At 47.6% G+C, this 16,610-nt stretch overlaps 9 protein-coding genes across 9 annotated transcripts; 7 read left to right on the top strand and 2 right to left on the bottom strand.

The window, feature by feature from the left end:
- Positions 1 to 206: 206 nt before the first annotated feature.
- On the top strand, positions 207 to 1,492 carry FOBCDRAFT_208450 (uncharacterized protein; the record flags this gene model as incomplete). Its single annotated transcript, XM_059609233.1, has 5 exons — positions 207 to 649; positions 702 to 740; positions 793 to 1,001; positions 1,108 to 1,385; positions 1,442 to 1,492. The coding sequence occupies 5 exons, from the start codon at positions 207 to 209 to the stop codon at positions 1,490 to 1,492; spliced, it is 1,020 nt and encodes a 339-aa protein (XP_059468066.1).
- Positions 1,493 to 1,605: 113 nt separating this feature from the next.
- On the top strand, positions 1,606 to 2,556 carry FOBCDRAFT_245197 (uncharacterized protein; the record flags this gene model as incomplete). Its single annotated transcript, XM_059610665.1, has 2 exons — positions 1,606 to 1,648; positions 1,697 to 2,556. 2 exons carry the CDS (start codon positions 1,606 to 1,608, stop codon positions 2,554 to 2,556), a joined length of 903 nt encoding a protein of 300 aa, XP_059468067.1.
- A 517-nt stretch (positions 2,557 to 3,073) lies between these two features.
- Positions 3,074 to 5,039, top strand: FOBCDRAFT_245198 (major facilitator superfamily domain-containing protein; the record flags this gene model as incomplete). The annotated part of the gene is made up of 4 exons (XM_031192592.3): positions 3,074 to 3,098; positions 3,139 to 4,029; positions 4,083 to 4,424; positions 4,471 to 5,039. 4 exons carry the CDS (start codon positions 3,074 to 3,076, stop codon positions 5,037 to 5,039), a joined length of 1,827 nt encoding a protein of 608 aa, XP_031031438.3.
- A 746-nt stretch (positions 5,040 to 5,785) lies between these two features.
- Positions 5,786 to 7,131, bottom strand: FOBCDRAFT_245199 (Alpha/Beta hydrolase protein; the record flags this gene model as incomplete). The annotated part of the gene is made up of 2 exons (XM_059610666.1): positions 5,786 to 6,779; positions 6,839 to 7,131. 2 exons carry the CDS (start codon positions 7,129 to 7,131, stop codon positions 5,786 to 5,788), a joined length of 1,287 nt encoding a protein of 428 aa, XP_059466208.1.
- A 790-nt stretch (positions 7,132 to 7,921) lies between these two features.
- Positions 7,922 to 8,771, top strand: FOBCDRAFT_254083 (class I glutamine amidotransferase-like protein; the record flags this gene model as incomplete). The annotated part of the gene is made up of 1 exon (XM_031192594.3): positions 7,922 to 8,771. The coding sequence occupies exon 1, from the start codon at positions 8,052 to 8,054 to the stop codon at positions 8,769 to 8,771; it is 720 nt and encodes a 239-aa protein (XP_031031440.2). The 5' UTR covers positions 7,922 to 8,051.
- Positions 8,772 to 9,909: 1,138 nt separating this feature from the next.
- On the top strand, positions 9,910 to 10,345 carry FOBCDRAFT_281408 (uncharacterized protein; the record flags this gene model as incomplete). The annotated part of the gene is made up of 3 exons (XM_059611601.1): positions 9,910 to 9,983; positions 10,037 to 10,104; positions 10,236 to 10,345. 3 exons carry the CDS (start codon positions 9,910 to 9,912, stop codon positions 10,343 to 10,345), a joined length of 252 nt encoding a protein of 83 aa, XP_059466209.1.
- A 320-nt stretch (positions 10,346 to 10,665) lies between these two features.
- On the bottom strand, positions 10,666 to 12,507 carry FOBCDRAFT_245201 (kinase-like domain-containing protein; the record flags this gene model as incomplete). The annotated part of the gene is made up of 4 exons (XM_059610667.1): positions 10,666 to 11,781; positions 11,834 to 12,024; positions 12,082 to 12,240; positions 12,303 to 12,507. The coding sequence occupies 4 exons, from the start codon at positions 12,505 to 12,507 to the stop codon at positions 10,666 to 10,668; spliced, it is 1,671 nt and encodes a 556-aa protein (XP_059466210.1).
- A 274-nt stretch (positions 12,508 to 12,781) lies between these two features.
- On the top strand, positions 12,782 to 13,661 carry FOBCDRAFT_11344 (Alpha/Beta hydrolase protein). Its single transcript, XM_031192597.3, has one exon. The coding sequence runs from the start codon at positions 12,815 to 12,817 to the stop codon at positions 13,574 to 13,576; it is 762 nt and encodes a 253-aa protein (XP_031031443.2). The 5' UTR covers positions 12,782 to 12,814; the 3' UTR covers positions 13,577 to 13,661.
- Positions 13,662 to 14,793: 1,132 nt separating this feature from the next.
- FOBCDRAFT_233606 (uncharacterized protein) lies at positions 14,794 to 16,424 on the top strand. Its single transcript, XM_031192598.3, has one exon. The coding sequence runs from the start codon at positions 14,973 to 14,975 to the stop codon at positions 16,275 to 16,277; it is 1,305 nt and encodes a 434-aa protein (XP_031031444.2). The 5' UTR covers positions 14,794 to 14,972; the 3' UTR covers positions 16,278 to 16,424.
- The last annotated feature ends 186 nt before the right edge of the window (positions 16,425 to 16,610 follow it).

Consider the following 16,610-nt stretch of genomic DNA (forward strand, 5'->3'; position numbering starts at 1 on the left):
AAGGGTCAACCAACAGCGTGGCTAAACTGAGCAAATGAAATGGGAAACATCCCTGTGTGCTGCAGATTAATTCTGCAACGGGAGCGAGCCGGAATCCTATCCATGCATTACTTACCACCTGCGTCAGAGGCCTGTAGTTTGACCTCATAGGCAGCAAGTAGCTATGTAACCTCTCCACTCATGACCAGGTGTTAGTCCTGGGCATTATGGTGGGTGACTACGCACATAGTCCCAATGGTATCAGCTACTTTATTTCCCTCATTTCCCTCCCTCCATATCCTGTACGAGCAACCTTTTCAATATGCCTTGGAGCCGATACGATCTTGGCCAAACCAATATCTTTTATGATGAAGCAAAGCTTTGTGCTACCACCGCATGTAGAAGACGTCAGAAGGTGTTTGACGGACTTTTCTTGCCTATCCAACGAGAAGGATGAATCTTTTCACATCATCTCAAAAGATATTGAGGAAGGGATGGAGAGAGACTTGAATCCAGACCCAATTCGTAAAGCAGCAGAGAGGATTCAGCATGAGGTTCTTAGCAGAGTGGGTGGGGGTTATGCGGAGAACGTGTGGCAGGATATCTTCGGAAAGCGCTTGTTCGATCAGCTTACCGACTCTCCCTCTTTATCGAGAGACGATTCAAGACGGTAAGTCACTTGATACGATACCAATATAATTGAATCTAACCGAAATTCCAAGAGTATCACGAAGCATGTACTACTATGATCAGGTGATAAGGTATGACTGCCACGAAGTCTTGTCCGACATGAATTCTTAACAAGAGAGACAGAAGCAGTGATGAAATTTGGACCATATTCGAGCCCGGGAAGGAGGCAACAACCTCGCGATTAAGGCCAGTAAAATGTCCAAAACCCGATCAAGCTTTTTTCTTCCCGGTTTATCACCATCGCAACAATAGTGGACTACCAAAAGTGGCAGATCCGAAAGCGCGGCAACGGGCCCAAGCTTGGGATTCTCGACCTGTGGAGCCTTCACATGGTCGGCCCTTCAAGCACTGAAAAAGTTTGGCCTTGAGCCGTCTCCGTTCGCATATTCGAGAGGTCTCCACTGGAGGCCAACCTCCGATGTTATCCTTGGCTTATAGTAGAGTACAAAAAAGAGAAGGATCAGAATGAGGCACTCGAGCACGTTATCAACTGCCAGGGCGTCAACGCTGCGGCTTGTGCCACCAATCTGGTCCAACAGACGGCTCAATATGCTGCTAAGCTTCCTAGACACGCACATATCCCTCCAATCCCTGTGGTTACTACAGTTGGACCTTCTGTTACAGTATGGCTCATGTACTTTGCCGAAGACTTTGATGCGCCATATAGCCGAAGGGATACAGATGAGGTATTAACAAGGAGGCGGAAAGAGGGTTACGTACGTGTTGCAATCACGAGCCCATACACCGTCAAACACTATACTGATATCGATAGGTCATGCGAGCGATCTGGAAGGCGACGTCAAAAACCTCACCGACATCATGACGTTTCAGATGATCATCGAGAATACACACACGTGGGCAATCCGAGTCTTCAAGCCTTTAATCGTCTCGTATATGGAGCAGTGGAAACACATACACAGCGGGCAGAAGACAGGCATGGTGGCTGACCTACTGCCGACGGCCAAGTCAGAAGCATTTCGTCAGAAGACTATAGAAAAGTGAAGACTCGTCGTGCCAATGGTTCGAGATCTACTAGATACACCTGCAGGCATGGAACTAGATGATATGGCACATAAAAAGGTCACGCCGCTCTTCCTTGGTAGGCTTATGCATCAGATATGCTCCACGGAGAGAGAATTCATTTCCAGCCAAATCGACAAAGAGGTAACGGATAGGCTGCAGGTCATTGTTACGAATGGCTCTACAGTTACTACTCAAGTTGAAGCCCTTCATCGAGTTGAAGCAACAGCACAATTGCCTCTCAGGAGTCGGCGCGAAGAGACAACACAGAGTTCCAATTCAACGCAAGAGTCTCAGATTCCAGAGGTCGATAATGACGATCCAGATGACTCAGACTACCATCCTACAAGCTCTGAATCACGATCAAGGTCACCCTCGGATGCCCACACAGATGATGGAGATGCTCAGTCTGAGGTTGCCGTTTCTGTAGCCTCTACTTCAGCTTTTTCATTTAGCTCCTTCTCAAAGGACACAACGGTCGTATGGAGACCTCCGAGTGATCCTGAAACACCAAAGGCTGGATCAAGTAGCAAGAAGGGATCTGAAAGACCGGATATTCTTCATGGACAGTCTTCGCAGCCATCTGAGGACTCTGACGACGCGACGCCGAAGCCGACCACAGTGGGTCATGGGATTGATTTCAATTTTGCATCTCCAATTTCAGGCTCGCCTCTTGAGCGACTAGGAAAGAATGCACTCGACGGGCCGCCAGTGTTCGCTGGTCGATCGCCACCTGGTCAACCAAAGTGGCCACCGGGGCGAAAGTTTGTCTCACCAAAGACTCAAAGTTCTCCCAAGGCTCCCATGCATCGGGGTGACATAATTCCATCCCCCCCCTGCAGATCCCAAGGCGAAACTATACATTGACTTGACGAGTGATAGTCAGAGAGACCACCCAAATACCAAGGAGTAAATGGCTGGATGGTCCTATTCTGATAAAGAGGGCTTTGGATATCATATTTCATCAGGTACATTCCTTTGTCGCAGTACTCATTCTTATAGCTACACATTCTTTCCACTGTGGTGCTCTCAGATATGTAGCCTATGATTATTTCTACCTCACAATCAAATTCCTATTGCTCTGCAAGCTCTGGCTCTTGTAAAGGTAGACTGTCGCGGATTGATAATCGCCCCACGTTATGAAGATGTAATTGGGATCCGCTCATGGCTCGGCCCTTGCTGGATAAAGTTGATATCCGACACTGATCGGATATATAGGACGCCCGTTGCTCGATTTGTCAGTTTCGCCCAAACTTGGTCTTAATTTCTAAACCAGAGTCGGCTAGATCTACTGTCATCTAAATTGCGTATTTTGTAAGACCGTGATTAACAATAACAAGGATATGATGGCCTTTAACGTTAAAGTCTCGGCTAGCGTTACATAATGCTGGTATACGTTATGGAGCATTGTATATAGCTTACGACTTCAAATGATAATTCAGTATATAGTTCCGTCTTGCCGTCCTGAGAATCCTTTTATTGATATTGACATTTACATAATCAAGTCCCTTGAAACCGGAGTTGGGAGCCAGACAACAATCATGGGTGTAGCCAATTCTCTTCATGACACTATCCGGGACGCGCCTCTGGGACAGATTATCCGATTTGTTACCAAAAATCGCCTCTTCAAATATCCAGAAGAGCATCCAGAATTTGAGCTACCTGCTGCCTGGAATCAATTACTCAGTAACGCCGATCACGGATACGCATGCCATACTGGGACGGAGACCCCCTCGACGATCGTCAATCCAACAGCCGATCAGAATACCATCGAAGGCTTAGATATCGAGAGCAAAGCGCTCGACACTGATGGGATCACTGACGCCGCGCCAAATGCTACCGAGAACGGGGTCATTCTAGTTGACTGGTACTCGGACCAAGATCCCGCCAACCCCCAGAACTGGTCGAACCTTCGTCGGGCCCTCGTTGGCTTGATCATTTGTTTCTACACTTTTGTTGTATATCTAAGTTCAGCGATATACTCACCCTCAACAGAGGGCGTCATGGAGAGATTTGGAGTCAGTAACCTTGAAGCAACGCTCGGTCTTGCGATGTACGTTCTGGGATACGGCATAGGTCCATTGCTATTCTCTCCTCTCGGGGAAATCCCTCGTATCGGTCGCAATCCTGTCTACATCGTCACTTTCGGGATTTTTGTTATTATCTCCATTCCAACCGCTTTGGTTGATTCATTCGCGGGACTCATCGTCTTGCGGTTTCTGCAAGGATTCTTCGGGTCTCCATGTTTGGCTTCAGGTGGTGCGTCATTGGGTGATATGTATGGCATGATACATATGCCCCTCGCTATGATTGCTTGGGTTGGTGCTATGTCTTGTGGCCGTAGGAACTCCGGCATGCTTTGTTTTTGTTCGCGTTTTCTGACTGTTTCGCAGCATCCCTTGGCCCATTGATCAGTGCGTACGCCGTTACAGCAAAGGGGTGGCGTTGGTCCTTGTATGAGTCAATTTGGGTCTCAGCGCCGGTACTGATTGCTCTTTTTGTGTGCATGCCGGAAACAAGCGCCTCTAACATCCTACTTCGACGAGCCCAAAGGTTGCGCCGGTCTGCGGGCAGTCAGAGGCTTCAGTCTCAGAGCGAGATCGACCAGGCACATCTTACAGTCTCGGGCATAGCTGTAGACGCTTTGATCAAGCCCCTGGAGATCACCATCAAAGACCCAGCCGTCCTATTTGTTCAGATATATTCGGCCATTCTCTATGCCATATACTACTCATGTAAGTAAACTATGTCTCTGTCCTGCATTCACATCTGACCATGTAGACTTTGAGGTCTTCCCATTAGTCTTTCCTGTCTATTATGACATGTCTACTGGAGAGGTTGGCCTTGTTTTCATCTGCATCGCCGTTGGATGCATCTTGGCTATCATTCTATACGGTTTATATCTATATTACGTGCTCATACCACGAATGAAGAAGTCTGGCATCGCCCAACAAGAGGAGGTACTCTCGCCTGGACTTGCTGCCTGCTTCGGCCCGACTATTGGTCTTTTCATATTTGCATGGACGGCTAGGGTTTCCATACACTGGATCGTGCCCGTCATTGGAGTCACGATCTATGCTGGTTCAATCTTCACTGTGCTACAGGTAGTATTCCTTTATGTCCCCATGACCTACCCTCAATATGCTGCTTCGCTGTTCGCAGCCAACGACTTCTTTAGAAGTGCCTTAGCCAGCGGCAGTATTCTATTCGCTCATCCACTTTACAAGAATCTCGGCTTTGCAAAGGGAACAAGTCTTCTTGGTGGTCTAAGCGTCATTGGCATCTTTGGCATGTGGGTGTTGTTCTTTTACGGTGCTAAGCTACGAGCCCTCAGCAAGTTCGCTACGTAAGCTAGGGATGGGCCTGTCTTTTGTTGCATATGAAGCATTGATCGTTGAGATAGACCCCCGATATAATCGAATCAAAACTGGTGGAAGGTATTTGGATATCGGCCAACTATGAAAGGCTAGTATCAGACCATGATTGACAGTCTATTAACAGGGCCACATCAGACTGTTCGGAGAAAATGGTGACTCTTTAAGAGTTGCAGGACGGAATGGTGTATTATATTCAGATCTATAGATATTTGGGCAGTAAACTCTCCTCTCTGACAAAATCCACTACTTTAAGACATGCTTCAATAGTCTTCCTTTCAATCTGAAGTCCCAATGCCGCATACTAAGCTGTATTTCAGTAAGCTCCCGCAGCCTTAGTAGGAAGTATATGGAAGAGACGGTTTAGCTCTGTATTTCAGGTCTATATCTCGCCCAGACTCACTGTGCTTTTACTGTGCTACTCTCAATGATGACTTCAAGGGAAGCTCAAGTGATGTGTGGCAACTGGGAGGGTATTCTGCCTGAAGATTCTTTTTGAGATGTGTTATTTAGAGTGGTACAGGTGGGAGCTGATGCTCACATTGTAGGCCTTACTTCGTGGTAATTAGGGGAAGTTAACTCTGCACGATTGTGAGATGTTAGAACACAACACAACACCTCTTGGTCATTTGTGGTAATAGTCCAAAGATTATATTGTGATGATTACTAAACAAGCTATTGGGGATACTGAGCGATATGTAGCTTTTGGTCATTGGTATGAACTAGGTGAATGTTTTTGTTCCCGAAGCTTCTTTATCTCCGAACCATGACCAGATATCGTCGAGCAGCAGATCAGGGACTTCATAAGCAGCAAAATGGCCGCCATGGTCATGTACAGTTCTCTTTAGAGCATTTCCTCCTCGCTTCGCCCAATCCAGCGGCATACGATAAGTTAAGTCGTAAGGAAATTGACTGATAGCGACTGGGACCGCTACCAGGGGCAATGTGCCAAAGTCGAGTGTTTCAAAACCCCCATCATTTTGAACTTCCTTATAGAAACGCATGCCACCATACGGACCTTGGATCCAATACATCATGGACCAGGTAATGATCTCCTCGGGAGTCCATGCCATGATAGCAGGGTCGATGACCCTGTTCATAATGGAATACATCCACATGGCGTTCCCAAGTGGCGAGTCCGTCATACCGTATGCGACGGTGAGTGGTTCCGTGGACATTATCAGTCGGTATCCTGATCCCTGATTCTCATACTTTTCTATAATCTCGATGTATGCAACTTCATCAGGCGTTGCTTCTCCCTGTGAAAGTCGGCGAAGGTCATTATTCCCGGGCTGGATAATCCAGAAATTGCTGAGTGCCGAGATTACATGCTTTGGGAAATAGTGGGCTTGGTAGCGAAGGATGACACCACCAAAATCTCCACCTTGAATGACGTATCTGGAGTAGCCAAGCTGAAGCATCAGTTCGTTGAATGCATAAGAAGCCGCCGCGGGGCCAAAGCCTGGCTGCTTTGGTGCCGGAGAGAATCCAAAGCCTGGAATCGAAGGCGCAACAACATGAAATGCTGGTACAGATGAGTTTGGTGGATTCGTCAGATTTCCGATAATGTTACCGACTTCAAGGAAGGAACCCGGCCATCCGTGAACAAACAGCAACGGTATGGCGTCTGACCTTGGTGAGCGGTGATGGACGAAATGTAGCGGTACAGAATGAGTGACGTTGTCGATCTCGGGCTCAACAATAGTCGTAAACTGCCTGAATCTTCGCAAAGTATCAGCATTCATCGTTAATATTTCTGCTCGTGTAGTCCTTACCTGTTGTTGATAGAAGCTTCCGTAGCATTCCAATCATACTCATTGACCCAGAAGTCACGAACGTTTGTGAAGTTCTCAGCACCAGGGCCATCGCTTGACACATTTATGAACAATGGTGACCTTGTATGAGCAACCCGCTGCCGGGTATCCTCAATGAAGTCTCGGTCAACGTGAATTCGAAACGGCTTAGGGCCCTTGGTAAAGGTGGCATCGACATTTGGCAGCGAGGAGGGCTCTAAAGCAGCACAGAGGAGAGAGCCAACGGAAAAGACAAGTATATAAAGGCACCGCATGATGGCTTAGGATGAAAGATAGGTTGGATGTATGCGTTTGGTTTTGGCATAAAACACTTTTATACATTCATTCCATGATAATGTGACCCTGTCAGATGGTCCCTCACCTACCTTCTGATTTATAAGCATTCTACATTCTTAACGAGTGTTCTCAAGTTTTAACGGTTTTATTTTGTGTTGACGGAGCACCAAGAGAGTTAATTGGGTAATCCTACGAAACGTCGTGGACTTTGGGTAATCCATCTGAGTAATCAACGCCCTTCTGATGACACGACTAACCGTAGTCGAATGGTACTACGTTAGATTATTTCCCTCCAGCTTTGGTAGCTGAGAAGATGATCTTCTTGAAAAATGCCGTAAGCGATTTTTTATTATTAAATTTGCTCATTCGCCGGCTCCGAGATTCCCGACGCTGTATCCGAAGGCGTCCGGATATAAATCACGTTGCCCAACCAAGCGATTGCGCTCGGATTACGCAACTGCTTGATCGGATAAACCGCGTATATTGGATAATAAACTGTGTACACTAAATCTCCCGTTCGATCCATACACAAGAGCTTAGGGCTGTCTGCAAGTACTCTAGTCCTCTTTATCAGTACAAACGGACTTATGCCCACTATGCTAGCAACTTTCTGGATGAGAGAAAAATGCAAAGGCAATAAAACTTCAAATTGAATCTTAGGACTATATCCGAATGATCACGGAAGTTAGGCACCACAATCAGACTTTAGGACATTTGTAATCTTGGAATCCCTAGTGGAGACTCTACAACCCTTCACGTTATCATCAACACCTCTCAATATGGTGCTTTGTAACGATCTTGGCCATAAATAGGCCATGCCATCATTCTCTCGCTATTCTGTTATTTATTTACTTACGCAAATATCTACTGCAGCATCTATCTTTCATCAACTACAGTCATGGCTACCGTTCAGTTCGGCATTCTGGCCTATGCGTATCAGGTAATTGACGCCAGCGGACCTATGGACCTCCTCAACTCGGCCAACAAGACGGCATTCCTAATTAATCGAGAGTACGGACCTGTTAGCGATGATCTCATCTCACAGGCACCGCAATTCACATTCCACCATATCGGCGTTACCAGAGATCCTGTTAAGCTTGGCACCGGCCAGATGACTATCATCCCTACAACCTCAGTTGATGACTGCCCCGAGCTCGACATCTTGCTTGTTCCAGGACCTTACCTCGGTAACTTCGACTTGCATCCGAAGCATGCCGACTTTATACGTAAACATGTCGCTGCCGGCAAGTTGCTCTTTACAAGCTGCACAGGAGCTAGTATTGTCGCATCCACAGGTGTTTTGAACGGGAAGACAGCTACTGTCAACAACATCGAATTTGATTGGGTCCAAAACCGCTGGCCACAGGTGAATTGGACACGAGAGAAGAAATGGGTCATTGATGGGAATATCTGGACTGGATCTGGCGCTGTTGCCGCTATGGATATGGTGGCTTACTGGCTCATAGAAAATTATGGCCTGCCTGTGCTCATTCAGGCTGCATCGACACTGGACTATGAGCCTCGGGATGCGGATGGTCTGTTCAATGTTTTGCCTCAAAGATATGATTCTAAGGGAGAAAAGACCTCTACTCATGTATTCAAGTATTACGATTCTTAGATAGCACGACTCTCACAGTAGAGAAAGCACCAAGTTGCAATAAAGTACACTATGCGGAAGAGTTAATAATAAACCCGTTTCGTTACCTCATAAATCTCCGATGTCAGCATTATTTCCGCTTGGTTATTCCCTCTCGGGCCGCTTCCCCTCCCACTTTTAGTCACCGCTTATGCTCCCCGCTTATACGTCGATCCCTCAAATCTCATGGTTGGTGTATCGGATTGAGGAAGCTTGCGGTAACTGACGGGAACAGATGGGTTAGAGCCTCTGCTTTCAGCTTGGACCTGCTTATGCTCCCTTACATGATAGTCAACACCAGCTTTTCCCTGACCTTCTGAGGAGGGCTATAGCAAATAGGAAAGTCCCCCTCGTACCAGCCTCGATTATCTCGCCGAGAAGTGATGCAGCTCATAAGCACAGCATTCTCAGTCTACGGCAGTCACGACACAGACGCAACCCTATGTAGTCACTACTGAACAAGGATGAACCAGGATGGAAGCATAAACAGTGCCGGTTTACGTTCACCGTATAACTTCTTGCCAGTGAGGAGCCAATCACATTTCTACCTTGGAACGGGAACCTCAGTGAGCCGCGCTTTGCTACCCATCATATGGTAACAATTTAGTCAATAACGAGAATCAAGGCAGATGACAACTACTGCTGTCACTTCTGGGCGTTGCCGAGTCTACAGACCCCCTATGGCAATGCATACATGCATGAACTCCACAGTTACGCATGGAGTTTTATGAGTTGGAAATCCTAGAATGATGCACCTCATTTTCCTTTTGACGGGGCTCTCTTCAGTAGCCTCCAAGCGAGTTTGATCTGCTCTATTGGCTACGACTTCATGATACCAACTTTTGTGCCTTGATCCTAGAACGGTCGCTCGGATGTAACACTTTCCGCTTATGAGTATGTTCCCTCATGGCTGTGTCAGTGTCGATGCAGGATAGTCTCCGGTGAGCCATCAGTGTCCTACGGTTGGAAAAGGCGGCGGCATCTGATGGAACGTCGCGGGTAGAAAAAGAACCCAGGCTCCCCTTCTTTATTGTGACAATCAACCCTTCATAGTCTTATTCACAGACACGAAGACACTTGTAACCACAAAAATCTGTTATTTGAACAGTTCTATCTCATCATGCATTTTACTAGCCTTCTTTCCGTTGCCACCTTTGCCGCCGCGGCCATGGCTGCCTCAGTCCAGGTCAACTTGTCCGTTTGCCTGCACTGAACGCAACATGTCTGATGATCTAATCAAAATTTAGCTACTCCGATACTGGCTGCCAGAACTTCATTGGATCCCGCTTCATCGACTTTGATCCGAGCCAGGGTGGTACACACCATAGCGGTGGCCCTACTAGATCTTGTGGTGGGCTTTTGGTCAACTCCAACGGAGACAACCTCGCCTATAGGCTTCTCATTACCTATTCCACGTAGACAATATGCTAACTCTAAACTTTACAGTTCGCGGATTTAGCAACCACCCTGACGCCAGTAGCCCTTTCACTGGCAATGTCGTGGATGGCGAATGTATTGGTACCCTCAGTAGTGTTGTTGCCGTTCTTATCGTCTGAATGTCATGTATTCCATGGAACTAAAAGACAATGCCACCCTGGGAAGAGAAGGTCGGGGATTATGGGCATGCGAATCCCAGTGATGCACGTGGGGATGAAATTACATATTCAACATATGGGTCATTCTTAAAGTAGTCACAGTCATTACATACAATTCACTCGTTACGGTCATGGAAACTACTTGATCCAACAAACCCGATCACCACAGCGCTTTTTGCGGTGTGCATTACCCATTTGATCCTAAACCCTTTTCATCACGCAGCAGGTTGTGAAACAGTACGACGTCAAGTTCATCTTGCTAAATTAGCGGCTCTACTATATTAAATCCCGTCTCCTGACTCCCATGCCCGCCTCTCTACATCCAATTCCTTGCTATAGTCGCCAAACTCATTAAATACGTCTTGCATCATCTCGTTGTGCCTTCTTGGCCAACGAAATCCCTCAAACATGCTCTTGGTGTAATCCCAATACTCAGGATAATATCCTGCTGTTTCCCAGTCTATAATTCCGCTTAACCGCCACCCTATGGCTCCTGCAGAGCTTTTAGTTCTTTCCATCATGATGTTGCGAGGGTTGAGGTCTCCGTGCGTAAAAACAATTTTATGCCCACGCCGGCTGGGCTCATCTGAGAAGCGTAGATTCTGGCTAAACGACGCTTCATCTGGAAAGGGTCCGATAGGGGCCCAATCTCGAATTCGCGGGTCGCGACAGGCTTCGCCCAACGTATTGCAGATGGCCATACCATTGTTGATCGGCTTTGGGATGTCCCGAAGCTGTGAGACGCAGTCCTTGAGTTGAGCGGAGAGGTTGGCATAGTCTTGGTCAGAGAGCGCATCCCGACATGTTGCCAATGTTGTGCCTGGAACCCTACTCATGAGGAGATAACTGAAATCATCTTCGCCAGTGTGCTGAGAGATTACATCGAACACTCTTGGCGCAGGGATGTTTGTCTTTTGTTCCAAGACCTTAAGGGCATTATACTCGTTCCTCAGGGTGTCCGGGTTGGAGTTACACTTGAGGTATAGTCCAAAAGGCAACCTTTGAACCTGCGCATCTCCATCTTTTCCGTAGAAGCGGTTTCCGAGCTTTTGCAACAGCCCGTATGCCGCGATACGAATTGTGGATGGGAAAAACCGCCACAAAAGCATCATTGGACGCATGAACGCGTATTCCAGACCGAGGCTACCAGAGCGCATTCGAACTGGGAAATGCTGTTGAGGGACATCTGTGATGGATTTCCGCTCAAAGAAAAGACCGGGGGCGATGGTCCTTGCAAGATTCACTAGCTGGATACTTCTGGAGAAGCGGGCGTGCGAACCAATCAGCCGTGCATCGGCCTTCTCAATTCCCTGCCGTGAATGATCACCTAGCAAAGCAATCGCGCCGTTCACATCGACAGGTTGCTGATCATCAATAAGAACATGCTCGACTCTAAACTAGACAGGTTTGTTAGACCTGATATTCCTTCAAATGGCCATTGCCTCTTACCTCAATCATGGATGAAGTCAATCTTATTAATTTGACGATGCCGCGCTGGAATTCTTTATGCACGCTCCTACGGACAAGCCAGTGAGTTTGATAAGGTGAATATATCTCAGGTCTACCGATAAACCAACGCCACCAATCAAAGTACTGGGGTCCAAAGAAGGCTACAAGTAGCTCTATAATACGTGGCTGGTCTTGAATTTAGACGTGAGGGTATAAAAAACGACAGGAACAAAAAGAACTAACCTCGCCTTTGAGCCACGCAGCTGGCACAGGTAGAATCGGGGCAACAATTACGGGGTCCCAGAGGCTACCCTGCTTTCCTGTTACGCAGCATATACCTCCGTCTCGCTTAATAATGGCATTGATCTCATCAGACGAAGGGGCTCGCGGCTGGGTGCCAGAGATGACTGCCAGCGCATGCGGTTGAGTAAGTGAGGCGCGTTGACTAAAGTTTAGAGGAGATACCAACCTGAGTCAACAACATAAATCCAATCGGTAACAAGAAGACCAGCATGTCCGTCGGTTGTCAATCGGCTTTGTACGTAATCTGCAGCCGTCTGAGCCTGGACGGCCTCGAGAATGTAGGCGCGTAATAGAGCGGACGCAGGATGTTCAAGTGGGACACGGTCGACCAAGTCAAGTGCCTTGTGTACGTCTGGCGACGGAGGGGTCATGATGCCTGTTTAGTTGATTTTTAGACAACAATTTGGAGTGAGTCATAAGAGTGCCATTATTTCTAAGATATTTTCGAAGCTGCTAATAGTGTATGTGAAGTTGGTGCAAGAAATGGTTGGGAGAAGTGGTTCTTTAGGGTGGATGTCGCGCGGTAAGCAACATCCCATCATTGGATAGTTGTACGTTTGATCAGGGTAATAAAGTGGGACCTCCTGCTCTAGGCAGCATCACCTATAAAGAACTTCCCCTCGTAACCTTCACTTCATCAGCGACTTTATTATCACATCCTCTCTCATCATTAACTCAATGGGCTCTCTTACTATTAACAGCATCCAAGTGCCCCCAGCCCAAGGCCAAACGCACTCTCACACCGTCGTCTTCCTCCACGGTCGCGGAGATAGCGCTGCCAACTTCTGCAGCTCGCTCCAATACTCGCGCGACTCTCAAGGCCGCACCCTTGCCGACGCTTTTCCCTCTTTTCGATGGGTGTTCCCTCAAGCACCTAAAAGAAAATGCGCCAGTTCACCCGACGTATGGAACCAATGGTTCGATGTCTGGAACGTGAGGAATTTGGCGGAAAATGAAGATCTCCAGGCACAAGGACTCAAAGAAGTCGTGCCCAAGATTCGCGATATTCTGGCCAGTGAAGCAAAGGACTTGAACGGGAGGTGGGACAAAGTCATTTTAATGGGCATCAGCATGGGCTCTGCGACAAGCCTGCACACATTATTCAACCTCGACATCCCGACCCCAGACAAACGACTGGGCGCCTTTATTGGCTTCAGCGGGCGTTGTCCGTTTGCCGGGCGAGCACTTGATGAGATGCGTAAGACACTTCAAGTCGGTTCGTCCCCAACGCACAGTGACGTTATCAAAAATACGCCTATGCTCTTGGAACATTGCGTCGACGATCCGTTGGTATTGGTTGATTGGGGCAGGAGGCAGTATGAGGTATTGAAAGGGTTTGGAGCGAATGTGACTTGGAGGGAGTATGGGAGTGGAGGACACTGGTTTAACTCACCCCAAGGCATGGATGATGCGATAGACTTTTTGAAGGCTGTACTTTAGATGCTAGACTTGAAGATTAGGAAAGGGCCGTATCTGCCATGCGTGGTTGGAAAGCTGCCAGCCCAGCTCATTCACCACTACCGTGACCGTCACCAATCTCGTTGATCACAAACATTTAGTCCTCTTGTTGTTGTCATTCGAAGGCACAATAATTGAGTGAATTCTCGAGACTAAATAAAATGCTGTTGTAGCCAAGGCTGGCACATTTGTATCACGGAGGGTTGTGAATTGAATGGTGAAATGGGCACTTTCGTTGTCTGTGACTCCCAGGCGCTGCGTTGAGGTTTGTGCAGCAGAAATGGCGAGCTGCGCCTAGTAATCCATGCAGTCAGTGCGGGCTGTTGCAAGACGCGCTCCAACCTTGGCATGAACGTGAGAAAGTGGGCGTTGGGCCATTTAGGGAGATTTCTGAGACTGAAAGGTGACGTTCTTTTGTTCCATTACTAGTCTCATATGACGTGGGATGGTCCAGACCCAGCCCTGATGGCCCATATGAAGTAAGTGGTGCTGGCGTTGAGGCTGAGTCTTATTTTAGCTGGCAAACAAAGTGTTTGGCGAGCTTTGGTCAGGCCCAATGCATCAGCCGTGATTGAGATGATTGGGCTAGCAAGAGAAATCTCGGAGAAAATGTCAATGCTTACCCGCTCTGTAGGCATAATGATTAATTAAATTAGTTCACATGCCGTGTAGGGCAACGCAATTCAAGGACCCCGAAAGCCCTTTTTCCCGAATCGAGTCCCATCGTGCGAAGACGCTACGTAGCCCGGGGAGGCCAAGAAATCTTTTAACTTCTATTATAAGTGACAAAAGAATCGCGGTAGGCTCAATAGGTATTTAGTGGGACACCTGATCCCGTCTTTTTGGCATCATTATTAACTGTCAGAAGCTTTCTTACTCCCTAATGGTAGCGTAGCTTATTAGCGTAGGGTACCCCGTAGACCCCTGCAAGCTCAGCAGATCAGTTACGGGGTCCGCGCGCAATAATGTCTAGTCTGGGTTGGAGCCGACGGATAATCGGCAAGTAAGACCACATCATCCCGGAACTCTAATTGGCTAGGTCGTACATTTTCAACATTGTGTGAACTCTCAAGCCTCCAAAATCGTAACATGAGATTGCAGAATGGCTGAGCCTCACTATTACGAGTTCTACGAGAGAGCAGGGCTGAGTTTGGACTTCATAGGTTACGGGATGGAGAATGCCCAGCCACTGCTACTTTGTGACGCAGCTCTGAGTGCCAGGGCTGACCGAGGTGCCGCCCTTGGTGACATATAAGTAGGATAGCCCTGACAGTTAGCTTGTTGTTTATCCAGAATTAAGGCATAAACTCATACCTGGAAGTCCGACTGCAAATAAGCATTCCTAATCCCTGATTATTTCCATATCAACATCTCAACCATGGAGAGACACGACATGCTGTACTCCGATGTAGAGTCCGCATCATCGTCAACATACCAACACTCTCAAACAGACATCTCTGTTATATCAGCATCTACAGCTCCATCGACTGTCGTTCCCGACGAGGGTATCATCTCAAGGACCTATGACGCCGCCAAGACCGTATCGCACATAAAATGCCCTCACCGATTACGAAGAGAGCTCCAAAGGAACAGTCCTAACAACACGGCCGCAAAGGCAGCATTCAAACACGATTACCAATCCTACGCGCAAACCTCTCATATGGGTATCCTTGACCCAGCATACAAAGTTTTTGTTAGCAAGAAAGGTTATGGATCGTTGATCTACAAGCTTCACGCCAGGACCGTTGTCGTTGCTGGTGATCCACTATGCTCAGAGTTCCATCGCAAAGCACTCTTCAGTGAGCTACGCCGTTACCGCTGGGCTCGCGGCCTATCACTTGCATTTGTCGGGATTAGTGAGGAATTTGCCAAGTATGCCCATCAACAAGGCTGGGCGACAATGCATTTTGGCCATGAAGCCGTTCTCAACCCCCTTACAAACAAGGTTCTTCGAAAGCAGGCAGGCAAACGAATGATCGCTCAGAACAAACAGCTTCTCGATCCAAAGCGTGGAGGTATGTCAATGAGCTTCTACAGTCCTGCTGTCAATGAGACAGATCCAGAGCTGGAGCGCCAGCTGCAGGATCTTTACGATGATTGGAGGGAAGACCGAAACCGCAAGCATGGAGACGGCTCACAGGCTTTCGTCACTGTCTACAACCTCTTTTCGCTCCCTGAATCAACAATTTTCTTATACACTTCCGACCGCGACGGCAAGATCAACGGGCTTGCGACACTACGAGAACTCGGCGCTGAAAGAGGATATCACCTCGACCCTTGCATTGCATCCCAAGATGCACCACGGGGCATTTCAGATCTTCTTATTGTTACTGCCATGGAGCTGCTGAAAGCTTCCGACGTGGGCTACATGAGTCTTGGCATCGAGCCCCTCGGTGAGGTTCAAGAGGTTACCGGGTCATCGAAACTTGTGTCACGGCTCTGGAAAGACGGCTACAACCAAATGATTCAGTCGGTGCCTGTGACAGGCAAAGCAGCATACTTCAAGAAGTTCTGCCCGGACGAGTCGCTCACATCGAAACTCTTTATTTGCATACCTAGCAAAGGCATCCCGGTTCGAAGATCAATCGCGCTACTGCAATTCGCGAACATGAACCCCGGGCAGCTATTTACTCAAATTCACTTGGGAGATCGGCACAAGGAAAAGCAAACACCACAATCATGAGATTGCCTACTTTTTATCTTTCTTTTTGTATAATACTTTTACTCATATATATCGGGAGCGGGGATACCATTCGATCATTTAGTTTCTTTTGTCACATAGATAGACCAGTTTTATACAGCGTTCAATGACTACAACATTAATCTTCCACCAAAGGCTCGTATAAAGTATTGAATGTTCTCGAGTACCTCATAGGAGCCCTCGTAACCAGCCGTTGTTATTAGTGATATATCATGCATATTCAACAGCGGGATCATGTTAGTCCGGTCCGTATCACGTCTGGTAAGCTCCTCATGCTGATGATTCTTCAACTTCTGTACAACATCATTACCGTGC

The sequence above is a fragment of the Fusarium oxysporum genome, chromosome XI, assembly GCF_013085055.1.
Source record: "Fusarium oxysporum Fo47 chromosome XI, complete sequence".
Taxonomy (NCBI): domain Eukaryota; kingdom Fungi; phylum Ascomycota; class Sordariomycetes; order Hypocreales; family Nectriaceae; genus Fusarium; species Fusarium oxysporum.

What these genes read in the sequence shown, in the direction of transcription:
- FOBCDRAFT_11344 (XM_031192597.3), top strand. Translation starts at nt 12,815, where the DNA reads ATGGGCTCTCTTACTATTAACAGCATCCAAGTGCCCCCAGCCCAAGGC.
- FOBCDRAFT_233606 (XM_031192598.3), top strand. Translation starts at nt 14,973, where the DNA reads ATGGAGAGACACGACATGCTGTACTCCGATGTAGAGTCCGCATCATCG.